Source organism: Bubalus bubalis, chromosome 2, assembly GCF_019923935.1.
Source record: "Bubalus bubalis isolate 160015118507 breed Murrah chromosome 2, NDDB_SH_1, whole genome shotgun sequence".
Taxonomy (NCBI): domain Eukaryota; kingdom Metazoa; phylum Chordata; class Mammalia; order Artiodactyla; family Bovidae; genus Bubalus; species Bubalus bubalis.
Genome location: NC_059158.1, coordinates 67281886 through 67296884, shown reverse-complemented (window position 1 = coordinate 67296884; position 14999 = coordinate 67281886). Strand labels below are relative to the sequence as shown.

The 14999-nt window shown below is 38.0% G+C and overlaps 1 protein-coding gene across 17 annotated transcripts in view; it reads left to right on the top strand.

The window, feature by feature from the left end:
- ITGA4 (integrin subunit alpha 4) overlaps positions 1-14999 on the top strand; it is a 90090-nt gene that overhangs the window by 37509 nt on the left and 37582 nt on the right. For 9 of the 17 annotated variants that reach the window (XM_025273900.3, XM_025273893.3, XM_006071950.4 and 6 more), the window contains 5 exons: positions 4148-4242; positions 5400-5490; positions 6107-6152; positions 6535-6689; positions 11991-12145. In XM_025273900.3, the coding sequence (XP_025129685.3) occupies positions 4148-4242; positions 5400-5490; positions 6107-6152; positions 6535-6689; positions 11991-12145 (542 nt within the window). Of the gene's footprint in view, positions 1-2553; positions 2573-3499; positions 4128-4147; positions 4243-4509; positions 4690-5399; positions 5491-5725; positions 5842-6106; positions 6153-6534; positions 6690-11990; positions 12146-14999 lie in introns of those variants that run through there. The other 8 variants (XR_003106110.3, XR_003106112.3, XR_003106113.3 and 5 more) reach the window with 8 other exon arrangements.

Genomic DNA, 14999 nt, shown 5'->3' with positions numbered 1-14999 from the left:
TTTCCTTCTTTTTTATGACTGAAGAGCATTTCTGTTTTGCCCATGGGTGTGTGTTTTCCGCAGTTTAGATGCTAGCCAAGACCATGTTGGCTTGGAAGTAGGCTTTTTGTGTTCTAGCTCTTCACTGAGGTCTTTAATTCCATCCTACCATATCTGTCTGGGTGAGCCAGCAAGGCATCTGTATTTTATTTTTTCATTATGTGATTCCCTGTTCTTTTCCCCCATCTTCTAACTTAGTTTATTTATCTGGGATATGAATGAAGTCACTTCATGTTCATGGCAGAGTATGTGGAATTGTGTAGAAAAGAGAGGAAAACCCTACCTGTTTGTTTTCCTTCCACCTCCAGTCTTAGATGCAGATCAGACTTCATGTCCTTTTACCGTGCACAGCTTTGTAATGCTTTACATAGTAGACCTCAGTTATTTTGGCATTTAGGACATCACTTTTTTTTCTTCAAAAGGAAAAAATTAGAATATATTAGAATATATTTCCTGTGTCCTTAGAAAAGCAAAACAAGCTATTTTCTCAGATGATAATCGATCAATTTGGCAAGAGTCCAGCATAAACATTTCACAGAATTGGTAACAGACAAACCTATTCAACCAATATGATCAGAGAGACAGACAGATAGCATTTTAGCCATAAAATTGTTCTGGCAGGACCACTTATTTTCAATGTATGGTTTCCAAGTTGAGCCTGGAAAGTGAAAGTGTTACTCAGTTGTGTCCAATGACCCCATGCGCTGTAGCCTGCCAGCCTCCTCTGCCCATGGGATTCTCCAGGCAAGAATACCGGAGTGGATTGCCATTCTCTATTCCAGGGGATCTTCCCGACCCAGGGATTGACCCCGTCTCCTGTGTTGCAGGCAGATTCTTTAGCATCTGAGCAACTCATCTGACTTTTAGACTGTATCTTTGAATATTTTTTTGAGCTGAACCATAATAAAGTTATACAATTGTGAACTATGTGCTGTATCAATTTATGTGGTCCTGAGATTCTTATGTATTATCAAGTCACATATTGAACATTTCTTTTACACAGTAGAAGAACAAGTGCTAGGAGGGGAGGGTGTTGGTCATACCTCTATGTTAATGATTTTATAGAGCATGGTGATGGAGAGTACAGGTTCTGGAGCCATACTGCAGGGTTTAAATCCCACTCTACCGCATCCTACCACATCCAGGCTTCCCTGATGGTTTACACGGGTAGAGAATCTGCCTGCAATGCAGGAGACCTAAGTTTGATCTGGATCAGGAAGATTCCCTGAAGAAGGGAATGACAACCCACTCCAGTATTCTTTCCTGGAGAATGCCATGAACAAGAGGAGCCCAGCAGGCTATAGTCCATGGGGACACCAAGAGTCAGACACAACTGAGCGACCAACACTTTCATACATTACCACATCCTAGCTCTATAACCTTTAGCGAGTTTTATTCTGTACCTCAATTTCTTCATCTAAAAAAAGTGAGGATCAAAAAGTATTTGACAGTGCTATTGAGAGAGTTACATGAGTTATAGTGGGTTATGTGAAAATAACATGAATTTTGTATGTTAAGCCTTTCGCACAATGCCTGCCTTGTAAACAGCATATAATTACTAGCTGATGTTAGATTGTTATGGTCATACTAATGATAATTGTTATGGTTTAGACTAACAGTATAATAAATGTTCAAATGAAAAGTAAAAGTTGTCAAATATCTCCATGTTTATTCTCTAGGTTTTGTCCCAACTAAGTTGCACAGGGATGGAAAAACATTTTATTATTAATAATGTATTCTCCTTATTTCTATAATGATAGCTAGAACTTTAGGACATTATATAAGAGATCCAAGTTTCATCTTAGGAAGGAAGAGTTTGGATCTATATATAAGCCAGCATCTGAATATACTTAAATATGTTCTGCTTGGAATTAAATTGATCTGGGCTGGCTTAATAGTTCAGCTGAAAAGGTTCATTTGTATTGTTTCAAGATATCTTTATTAATATAGATCACTTGTGCTAGTAACTGATAAACAGAATTCTTGCAGTATCAGCTTCGTAATCCAACTTGCTATCTTTTCCTATATTATCATCAAGAATCAAGGTACAAAATTCTGTTAATAGGTACTCAGGAGTAGCCACATGGTTGAAGTATAACCCGTGCCCACCCCCTCCCTGCCCCATGAATGACATTGCTAAGTGGGTTCATATCCAGTGGCTACAGGATGCTTCCTCCCTTACTCTTTCCTCACTCTTTCCTCACTCACCCTTGTCTCCCTCTTTCTCTCTCCTCCTTCCTCTCCCTCCCCATCATGTTGCTTGATTTATTCAGTCTGCACAGAAATGGCTCCAACTATTCCAAATTGTCACTCTCCCATGTGCCATGCTGCTGCTCGCTCCCCTACAATGGCACAGGCTGTGTCCTCTGTCCGAACGCTGTCTTTTTTCACCTGGCTCTGACCTGCTATAATCTCACTTTGGTAATCATATTCTATGAGAAGTCTTCCCTAATTTTCACCACCTTTTCCCTGCATGCCATGTTATTATTTTTACTTGCTGTTCTTCCCCGCTAGGGAGAAGGCGATGGCACCCCACTCCAGTACTCTTGCCTGGAAAATCCCATGGACAGAGGAGCCTGGTGGGCTGTAGTCCATGGGGTCACACAGAGTCGGACACGACTGAGCGACTTCGCTTTCACTTTTCACTTTCATGCATTGGAGAAGGAAATGGCAACCCACTCCAGTGTTCTTGCCTGGAGAATCCCAGGGACGGGGGAGCCTGGTGGGCTGCCGTCTCTGGGGTCACACACAGTCGGACACGACTGAAGTGACTTAGCAGCAGCAGCAGCTTCCCCACTAGACTATCAGTTCCTTTTTGTGACACTGTCCTGTGGTGTCCTGTAGATACTCTGACACATATCTGGTATGCAGTAGGCGCTCAGTAGTTTCCCACTGAATGAATAAATGAATGGATATATTTTGTACCTAAAAATTTAAAATACTTTGCACAAGTTAAAAGAGGCTAGGTTTGGTAAGTCTAAGCAAAACAGGCTTAAGGTGTGTCTACTATTTAATTTTAGAATAAAAGTTTTGTATTTTTAAAATTGGGCAGCATTTGGCACAGAGTTTTATTCCTATTGAAAAAGCAGTGCAATTTTACAACTGTAGTTGTTGAAAAACTTTTAGATCTGATGAATAGTGATAAATATCATGAAAGCAAACTTTCTGTATTTTAGTTTCTATTAAAGTAATATGAAAAAAATCACTCTAAAAAATAGAAATATACCCAAATAAATTGGCATAATATTTGGTAAAGACAATGAAATGTTCTTACAAACTTTTTTTTTCCTCCTGTGTACTTTGTATCTATAGCACTTAAACAACCATGTTATTCAGTTTCCATTTTCTCTTGGTCTTATGAAAACATATGTTTCATTGGAACAGGAATTAATTTAGAATTCACTTTGGAAATAAGTAAAACCTATAACTCAAAAAGGTTCTTGTGGTTTATATTATTTAGAGATGATAATAACTGATTCTATGCTACACACTGCTCTAAGCACTTCACATGAGTTACATCCTTCGGCACCAAGGTGAGTTCTTCCATGATCCTGTGCTGAACTGAGAAAACTGAGATACAGAGAGGTGAAGAAACGGGCCCGGGAACTTCTCTGGCAGTCCCCCGATTAAGAATCTGCCTTCCAACACAGAGGGTGCAGGTCTGATCCCTGGTCGGGGGCTAAGATCCCACATGCCATACAGCATGGCCGAAGGAAAAAAAGAGTTGGGCCCAGTGAAGGACAGGGAAGCCTGGAGTGCTGCAGTCCATGGGGTTAGCGACTGAACAACCATAAAGACAGCTGGGCACTGGATAGTGCTGGGGCCAGGCCCTGATGGTCTGGCGATAGGACCCATGTCCTTAACTATTCTCTTAGCCTGTCTCTAAGACCATAAGACTCAAATTTCCACACACAGACTTGACTGTACAATCCTGTACATTGTTATAACAATGATAGTATTGTATATATTTTTTTCTGTCCAGTGAAAATATTGTTTATTGATAAGGAGTTTTCCTATGTGATATTAAGTAAAGAGCATGAAGGCTAGTTTTCAGAGTCTCATTCTTTGCATTAAGAGTTTGTTTTCTGCCATTTAAATTCTTGAATAGATGTTGCTATTGGAGCCCCACAGGAAGATGACTTGCAAGGTGCTATTTATATTTACAATGGCCGAGTAGATGGGATCTCAACAACCTTCTCACAGGTGGGATAATACTAGTCTATTTTCAAAAGAAACATTGGTAATAAAATCCTTCTTAAAACTTCCAGCGTTAACATGCACTTATTTTTCTTGCACTTTCAAATACTTAATACTGTTTCACCATTTTCTTATAATAACAGTAGATGGTCTCATTTTTAAGGTCATTAATAACTCTATGAAATCATTTTATTTCCATAAACAAGAGTTCTGGTTCACTTCCATTCTACTTTGTCTTTAACCTATTCCTGATTTCTCTCTGCATGTCATCAGATTTATGTTCTGAGGTAATACCCCTACTCTTCCAAGTAAGCCCATGTGGATTTGGTTAACTGTCTCGTTTCATGGCTAAAGCCCCATCTTCCATGGAGGTTGCACAGGAAGAGCAAAGACTCAAATGAAACTCTGTGTTCCTTTCAGTGCAAAGCAGTAAGATGAGAGCACTTTATTAAGGTATTTTGAAAAATCAGGACATTTCCCTGCATAGAAAAAAACTACACGCACATGCAGAGAACAGAAATTTTTCCAAAGATACTCTTATGGAAACTTTAGCTAATACTGTTATTTTGGATTAGGCAAAGTGGGTAAATGATCCTCGATATAACATGAAAGAGATATACTTGTCTATTAAAGAATACTAATTCTCTTGGACAACTCTGATACTTGTAAATCAACGTCTGGAATGGAGATCAGACACGTGGGATAGCAAGCACATATCTGACTTGAGTTGTCCTTGTCAAATACTAGAAGCCAATCTGGCCGAACAAGATGGTTATTATAAATCGAAGAAGTAGGCTCCACTAAGTGATCATAAATGTCTAATTTTCTTATTATCAGTTTGATTCCTCATGTTGCTCAGGGAAATAAGCACAGAGCCTGAAAAAAGACTGAGGAGAGTGTCAGGAGTGTTTTAGGAGATCTTTACTACATAATTTTCCCTTTGCTCACAAGGTAAAGGAAGCAGTTTTTTTCATGTCACAAAACAGATGTCAGTTCTCCACTTCAAGCTGGAGACTACTGTTTCTCCCAGACACATATATTTGCCTTAACTACAATGCATTTGTTAATAATGTGTCAGGGCTCATTATTTAACTCAATCATTGTTTCTCTGGGATATTAGATGTTTAAACCCTGCTTCCCAGTCAACTTTACTATTTTTTCAGAGAATTGAAGGACGTCAAATCAGTAACTCATTAAGTATGTTTGGACAGTCTATATCTGGACAAATTGATGCAGATAACAATGGATATCTAGGTGAGTATAAAATTGACTATATTTTATATATTGAAATAAGCACTATTGTGGGTGCTGCTTTACAGTGAAGTACATACAACTGGTAGAAAAAAATGTTGATTTACTAGTGAGTTTTTTCCTTCATTTTTAGTACTCTTTTGAATTCACACACGGGTCAGAGTAATCAAATAATTACTAAGCTTTTACACTGATAGTTACTTAATATTTTATTCCTTGTTTTCAAAAAAATTAAAAGCATTCAGGAGAATAAATCAAACATACGATGATGCAAAGAAGAGGATTTTTTTTTTTGTAATTTGAAAGGAGATATCTCAGCGAGTGTTCGTAGTCCAAAAATTGAATTTTCTTTTGGTAAGGCTGTCTTTATATCATATGTTTATATCATAATGTTTATGTTTATATTATATGATAAAGGGATGAATGTCATTGTAAATGAGCAGATTCAGACACATGTGAAATGAATCTTAAGATGTAAGCGTATCTTTTCTAATTAATTTTCTGTAAATAGTATTTTGATATAGTCACAAGGTGATATGTAGTTAAGTATTTATGGCTGAAAGTAATTCTCTTTGACTAATGGTGATCATTAATCTAGGTTATTTTTTTCTTCCTCCAGATGTAGCAGTTGGTGCTTTTCGGTCTGATTCTGCTGTGTTGCTAAGGTAAGGTTGATAGATTTCACCGCTTAATGACAATTGGGCTTAATTGTAAATGATGGGAGGCAGTTTTTAAAATCAGCATGATGGTGACCTCATAACACTCTTTTTGGTACTCTGAAATTTAATTATTGAACTTTAGGATACTTTTCCCATCTTACCTGGATATATACTTAAATCATCTAAGTCAATATTTTTAGAGATTTTAATAAAAATTTATTTTGATTCATACATGAAAATATAATTGAGTGTGTGTGTATATATATATATGCTATTAAGCAGTTTCATGAAATTACTTGATCAGTGGAAACTGACAATGCAAATGTATTTGTCATCTTAATGAAAAATAATTGTGCAATTAATATTGCTAATTTCATTTCCTTCTTAGGACAAGACCTGTAGTGATTGTCGAAGCTTCTTTAAACCATCCCGAGTCAGTAAATAGGACAAATTTTGACTGTATTGAAAATGGATTGCCCTCTGTGTGCATGGATCTGACACTCTGTTTCTCATATAAGGGCAAAAAGGTTCCAGATTATATCGGTAAGGGTGCCCTTACAGAATTAATGCCTGACAGAATGTGCACTTCCCTCATAAATCTCATGATCATCTTTCGAGGCTTTTCCATATTTCACCATGGAGTGGTTTTTAGGGCAGGAGAGAGCAGCCTTTCTTCATCACCTTCTGGATTCTTGGTTTGTTCCAACCAATGAGTTGGATAAGTTAAGGCTTTAGTTGTTTAAATATTATTGCAAGAAGTAGAACAAAAATATCACTTGCTGTATTATTTAAGGTGAACTAACTGAGCTTAATCTGTAAGATCTCTTTAAAATAAAAAAAGCATCACCATAGCTCCTCCTGTTTTACTAGGCTTACTGAAGTCTTGAGCTGGCTTAAGTTGGAAGGCCTGAGAGGAAGAAGTTTCTTTTCTTCTTATCCTATCCTGTTTGGGTAATTGAAGAAGCTTATCTGAAAGTCTGGGTCCTGGTTCTAATTTTGATAAATAACACACATCTCTTCAGGATTTACTATGACAATTGGTTCCTAAGAGCCATGCCCATATGCCTGTACGTAGACAGCTCTCAGTTATCCGCTCTGGAGAAAGTAGCTTATGTATATAGTTTTATTTCTTTTTGACTGTGCTAGGTCTTGGCTGCTTTGTGCAGGCTTTCTCTACTTGCCGAGAGTGGGGGCCGCGCTGCGTTTCAATGCACGGGCTTCTCATTGCAGTGACTCCTCTTGCTGTGGAGCACGGCTTCTAGGGCTTCAGTACTCGTGGTGCACAGGCTTGGGAGTTGTGGCTTGTGGGCCCCACAGAACACAGGCTTCAGTAGTTGCAGCACGTGGGCTCGGGAGTTGTGGCTCGAGGGCTTATTTGCATGTAGAATCTTCCTGCTGCTGCTAAGTCGCTTCAGTCGTGTCTGACTCTGTGCGACCCCATAGACGGCAGCCCACCAGGCTCCCCCGTCCATGGGATTTTCCAGGCAAGAGTACTGGAGTGGATTGCCATTGCCTTCTCTAGAATCTTCCTAGACCAGGGATTGAACCTATGTCCCTTGCATTGGCAAGCAGATTCTTTTTCTTTTTTTTTTAATTGGAGGATGATTACTTTACAATATTGTGATGATTTCTGCCATACATCAGCGTGAATCAGCCATAGGTTTACATATGTCCCCTCCCTCAGAACCTCCCTCCCACCTCTCCCCTCATCCCACCCCTTTAGGTTATAACAGAGCACTGGCTTTGGGCTCCCTGCATCATACAGCAAATTCCCACTGGCTATCTGTTTTACATGTGGAAATGTATATGTTTCAGTGCTATTCTCTCAAATCATCCCACCCTTTCCTTCCCCTGCTGTGTTCAAAAGTCTGTCCTTTATATCTGCATCTCCTTTTGCTGCCCTGTAAATAGGATCATCAGTACCATCTCTCTAGATTCCATATATATGTGGTATTATATGATATTTGCCTTTCTCTTTCTGATTTACTTCTTCTGTAAAATTGGCTTTAGGTCCATCCACCTCATTAGAACTGACTTAAATGCATTCCTTTTTATTGCTGAGTAATATTCCATTTTGTATATGTATCACAACTTCTTTCTCATTCATCTTTTGATGAACATCTAGGTTGGTTCCATGTCCTGGCTATTGTAAATAGTGCTGCAATAAACATTGGGGTACATGTGTCTTTTTCAATTAAGACTTCCTCAGGGTATAGAACCAGCAGTGGGATTGCTGAGTCACATGGTAGTTTTATTCCTAGTTTCTTAAGGAATCTCCACACTCTTCTCCATAGTGGCTTTATCAGTTTGCATTCCCAACAGTACAAGAGGGTTCCCTTTTCTCCACACCTTCTCCAGCATTTATTGCCTGTAGACTTTTTGATGATGATCATTGTGACTGGTGTGAGATGATACCTCATTGTAATTTTGATTTGCATTTCTCTAATAATGGGCAATGTTGAATATCTTTTCATGTGTTTATTAGCCATCAGTATGTCTTCTCTGAAGAAATGTCTGGTTAGTCTTCTACCATTTTTTGGACGGCATTGTTTATTTTTCTGGTATTGAGCTACATGAGCTGTTTGTATATTTTAGAAATTAATCCTTTGTCAATTGTTTAATTTCTATTATTTTCTCCCATTCTGAGGGTTGTCTTTTTACCTTGCTTATAGTTTCCTTTGTTATGCAAAAGCTTTCAAGCTTAATTAGGTTCCATTTGTTTATTTTTGTTTTTATTTTCATTACACTAGGAGGTGGGTCATAGAGGATTTTGCTGTGATTTATGTCAAAGAGTATTCTGGCAGGCAGATTTTATCCACTGTACCACTAGGGAAGTCCTGAAAAACTAGCTTTGATATGGTTCATCCAACATTGTGGTTAATCTCAAATCTTATATATGTCACTTCATAAGCATTATTTTTTTCCTAGCAAATTAATGTTCCTAATTATATTATATTTAAGCTAATGTTAGGATAACTACTAACGAAACTGGGCCATGGTAGGAGAGAAACATAAAAGAGTTTACCATTTTGATGTTAAAAATTCATAAATTTCCTGTACCCCACAAGATCTATCAAGAGTTGTTCATACCCTTGACCCTGTAGGCTGTCCTCCAAACATCAAAAAGTCCTCATTAAAGACTCAGTGATAGGACAGTGAGCAGAACCTCCATCCGATTATTGGTTGAAGTAGTAGCCACTTGAGAACATGACCCTAGTAACACAGTGATGCAGGCAAGCTGATGGATTATCTGAGAGATACACGTTAAATATATTTTCCTTTATGGAAAATCAGTGTTTGTTGTACTGCCAATTCCATTGTGACCAAATACTTCTTTAAATGGTTGAAAACAAATACATGAAAATCATAAATAATCATAGCATTGTTGCAGACGCACACTTTATAGTTGTTGTAAAATGACTCCTTGGGAGAAATAATTCACATGGTAAACATATTTAGTAAAACCAGGACATTTTGCCCTTACTGCAAGTGGATTTTTATTTCCCTTCTTTCATGTACTTCTTGTCTGAGCTCAGGGTGATGAATTTGTAGATGGCAATTTCAATTGCAACTCTGTCTCTGAGGCACTGAATCTTGGTTATTGTAGTTCTGAAGATGAGTTTTATTTTCTAAATATAAAGAATGATGTAAGATTCATTTGAAGTTTGTAGGAGTGATGTAGATTTTATATTTATGTTCCCTTGAAGTAAGTAGATAAAATCCTTCCATAAGAATAAGTTACTCCTAAAGTATAAATGAACACTTGAGGAATTATATAAATTATTTCAAATACCACTTATGAATTATTGCTCCTGTGTAATGAATGACATCTCAGAAGACTATTAGATGTAGCTTTTTGCAAGGAAACTTTTTTATTTTTCAATTTTTTACACTGAGGTATAATTGGCATACATTATATTAGTTTCAGGTGTACAACATGATGATTCAATATTTGTGTAGATTGTGAAAGTGTCACCAAAACAATCATCCCTCATCATACATAATTGTAAATTTTTTTCTTGTTTTTTTTTATTTTTTTTAATTTTTTTCTTGTGATGAGAAATTTTAAGGTCTACTCTCTTAGCATCTTTCAAATGTGCAATACAGTATAATTAATTGCAGCTCCCTGATAGCTCAGTTGGTAAAGAATCCACCTGCAATGCAGGAGACTCTGGTTCAATTCCTGGGTCAGGAAGATCCACTGGAGAAGGGATAGGGTACCCACTTCAGTATTCTTGGGCTTCCCCTGTGGCTCAGCTGGTAAGGAATCCACCTGCAATGCGGGAGACCTGGGTTTGATCCCTGGGTTGGGAAGATCCCCTGGAGAAGGGAAAGCTACCCACTCCAATATTCTGGCCTAGAGAGTTCCATGAACAGTAGAGTCCATAGAGTCGCAAAGAATTGGAACATGACTGAGCGACTTTCACTTTCACCATGCCATACATTACATCCCCATGACTTATGTGGAATTTTGTATCTTTTGATCTTCTTCACCTGTATTTCCTATCCTGTACCCCTCACCTCTGACAGCTACCACTCTGACAAAGAACCCTTTATTTATTTTTTTAAATTTTATTTTATTTTTAAACTTTACATAATTGTATTAGTTTTGCCAAATATCAAAACTTTAAATCCAAGAAATAGATCTTTCTTTCCTAATAAGATCAGTCTTGGAATTTTATGGTTGTTATAAATTTTTCTTTTTCTTTTTGTTTATTGGTGATCTTCTTTAGCAGATGATCATTTACTATGTCAGATTTGAAATAAATTCTTATCAAACTGCCAGAATATTTATTGAGAGAATGTCTGACTACATTTGTTTTTCCACAAATCAACACTGGAAGATCAAGCCAGAAACCAATAAAGATAAGGAAGAGAAATACTCAGGGTCTAGGGCTAGCAAGGAGATGTCAGAGTCAACTGTTATATACATTTGACTCTTACATCATGTGTTCACTCTTCATTAAAAAAAAAAAAATAGAAAGATAGCAACCCCTCAAATTGGAAACAAATGAAAATAAATGAACCCAAACCATAGTAGCTCAGTAGTAAAGAATCCACCTGCCAAGCAGGAGACCAGGTTTGACCCCTGGGGGTCAGAAAGATCCACTGGAGAAGGAAATAGCAACCCGCTCCAGTTTTCCTGCTTGGGAAATACCATGGACAGAGGAGCCTGGCAGCTACAGTTCGTGGGATCACAGGGTTGGACACAATTGAGCGACTAAGAAGCAGCAGCAAATCATAGATGAAATTAGTTCTGTGACCACACAAGATAAAATCATTCCAGGTGATACTTGCGTGTAGTACTCTGCCTGTTCTTCCTCAGTCAGATGTTCTAATGACGAAAGGACTCAACGAAGGCTGAAACTTTACTCAGAACTTTTATTATTAGTAACAACTTTGGTATTGTAGTTTTGAAATGTTTATATATGGGTGTTGGTATTGGTTTAATTGCTAAGTCTTGTCTGACCCTTGGACAGCCCCATGGCTCCTCTGTCCCTCCAGGCTCCTCTGTCCATAGGATTTTTCAGGCAAGAATACTGGAGTGGGTTGCCATTTCCTTCTCCAGTTTATATATGGGGGGATTAAGCAAATAACCAAAGATGTTAATTTTCAAAGTTTATAATTCTTGTTTTAAAATTTGTAAAAATAATTTTTGAAATATACAGTTAAAATTGCTTCCTCTTTCATATTTCAGGTTAGTTTTTAGAAAGTTATTTAATAAAGACAATTTAATATGTTCCCAGTATACTATATAACTGTGACTATTATCACTTCAAAGATAAAGAAAATAAATACCTGTATATAATTATATTCATTGCGATTCTCTCTACATTTCTGCAGTTTTGCTTTATAACATGAGCCTGGATGTGAACCGAAAGACAGAGTCTCCATCGAGATTTTACTTTTCTTCCAATGGAACTTATGATGTGATTACAAGAAGCATTAAAGTACCGAGCAAAGCAACTAGCTGCAAAACACATCAAGCATTTATGCGGGTAACGTAAACTTGTTTTCATTAACAGATATGTAAACTTCAGTATTATCAATACATTTCATTCTTATTGCATTGGTATGTTTTATAAAACATAGTGAAAAGTGTTAATGCCTCCTGAACTATCTAATCTACTACTCTGCAGTCTAGATGTTAGACAATCCTGTGACCTGGATAATTCAAACTCTGCTTACTGCTGCTGCTTTGTTTCATATTTATCACATTTAGTGCATCTCTGTTTTTAAAGATTTGCCTTTTCCTATCCTCAGTTGTTACTGCCCCATCTCTGTTTACATGCTTGCCTAAAAATGTAAATATCAAGTAGCTCTGCTGCGCCCCAGACCTATGCCTGGTAGATGTTGGGGGCTGGGGGGAGGCTATGGAAGCTGGTTTGTTTTTCATGTGACTTTAAGAAGCAGAATCAAATGTGGCTGCGTTTGGATTGTGCCTTTGTCTCTGTGCCAGCCCTGTTGGTGATGTCAGTGGGAACTCACGCAGTTGTCGCGTGGTGGGGATCATCTGTGGGCCAGGATGATGGTTCTCATGATGGTTTGGTGTGTATTCTGCCAAAGCATAGCCGATTTCATGTTTCTTTTATTAAAACACTCATTCCCAAACTGATCATCACGTTCCTTGCATTGGTCACATTTTATCGTATGAAGCAGTGCCAGGCCTTTTTCATTAGGGAATGGTGTACTTCATCAGAAAATCTATTGTCACAAAAAAGCCAAACTATTCCCGGGAGCCCTTTCTGGGATTTCAAATAGTAGCCTCAGCTTAGCCCTTAATTTTCCCTTAGATACTTATTCCAAGCAAATGCAAACAAGCAACAGGACTATTAAATGTTAAGAGCAATAATCCTTATGCTATTTCCTCATTTCCCTTAACAATTTTTTGTTATTGTACTAGGGTAAAGCTATTAAATGGTTGAGAGCCAAAAGTATAGAATGATATTAGAGTAACCATCATTGATATGGTGGGGATTAAAGAGTTTTTTTTTTTTAATTCTAGACAGTTAATTTTACTCCAGTTAACCAATTTTAGAGACTAACATTGAGACCATTTTAAAGATAATAAAAGGACCAGCATTAGACACTGATAAATATATTGTGTTGAACTTGTATAAATGCAAGTAAATTGATCTGATTTATTGGTCCTGTTTCTTGGTATTGTTCCTATGACTAAGGGTCCATCAAAATTGCACACATTCCTCAGAATAAGCTTGTCTCTGAAATGACAATTTTAGCAGAGGTTTCTGTGTTAGTTACATGTATACTTGTTGTGTTACCATGGTAGCAACAACAGCAGGTTACAGCCATGACTTTGGGCCATATTGACAGTCAAAAATAGCATTTAGCTCTGGGACTGGTACATAGTGGGACTGTTTATTAAAAAATGATTGTTTCTTCCAATGTTGTTTTTCCTTTCTAACTTACCTTGCTTTTGTTTGGGACATTTTAAACCTATTACATAAAAAGTCAGAAGGCTACTCCAACACCCTCCCTTGCAACAAATCCAAAGGGTAGGTGTAAAAACTACAGAAGCAGCTGTCCTAACCTTGAGTTCTGTCAAGGACTTCTAGCTGTTATTTGGGAAGAGATGAAATATAATGTGTGCATTCCCCACCCCAACCGGCATGGTATCCAAGGCATTCAGAAACATTGACTGAATTGCGCCTTTGTTCTCTAAAACGTGTTCAGTATCAGGGGTGTATTATACATATGCACTCCACCTCAGCACCCATTACAATTAAACAAGGTGATACTTTTTAATTATGTTCTCAGGCCCACAGCCCCCACCTTTCAGAGGACAACCCGCCTGCTAGTTGGGCATGCTTCTTTGTATAGGTTCTGTTGGCTATACCAATTAAGCTCTACTTCTCCTTCCAATTAATTTAATAGATATTGAGTACCTATGTGGTGTCAGGTTCTATTTGAGACTTTTATATAGGTCAATAACTACAACATAAAAAAGGTTACTACCCTTATAGAGCTTATAGTGTAGTGTGGTGAGATAAACTACAGTGTAACAAAATGTAATTTTTTTGTAAATTTTATAGTATTTTAGAGGAAGATAAGCGTGTTAGTTGCTCAGTCTTTTCCGACTCTTTGCCACCCCATGGACTCTAGCCCACCAGACTCCTCTGTCCATGGAATTCTCTAGGCAAGAATACTGGAGTAACCATTCCTTTCTCCAGGGGATCTTCCTGACCCAGGGAATGAATCTGGGTCTCCTGCATTGCTGGCAGATTCTTTACCATCTGAGCCACCATATGGGTAATGGAAAGAGGAAAGGAGGGCAGACAGATCACAGGAACTAACAGAGTGCTGGGGAAGGAGTAAAGGGTGCAATTTTAAATAGGGTGGTCAGAGCGAGTTTCATTCAGAATGTGACATTTGAGCAAAGACTTGAAGGGAGCAAGGAAGTTACCAGGGGCAGTATACCTGCCTGGGGTACATACCTGGGGCAATGGTCCTCAACCTTGGCATCCGACAGCATCACCTGGGAAGCTGGTTAAAACCACAGATGGCTGGGCACCACCTAGAGTTCTTGATTCAGTAACTCTTCAGTGAGGCCTGAGAGTTTCCATTTCTACAAAGGGTGCAGGTGATGGTGATGCTGCCAGCTGGGAAACTATGCTTTGAGAATCCCCCATCCAGGAGGAGAACAGTACAGAAAGAAGAATTAGGTAAAAAAAAAAAAAAACACCTTAAGACAAGAACATGCCTGGTTGTTTTAGAGAATCATGGGGAGGCAAAGATGGCTGGAAAAGAGAGCAAGGTGGAGAGTAGTAGAAAAAAAGTCAGATCACATAAGATCTGTGATTTTCTTTCTCCAGATAAAATGGGATCTATTGT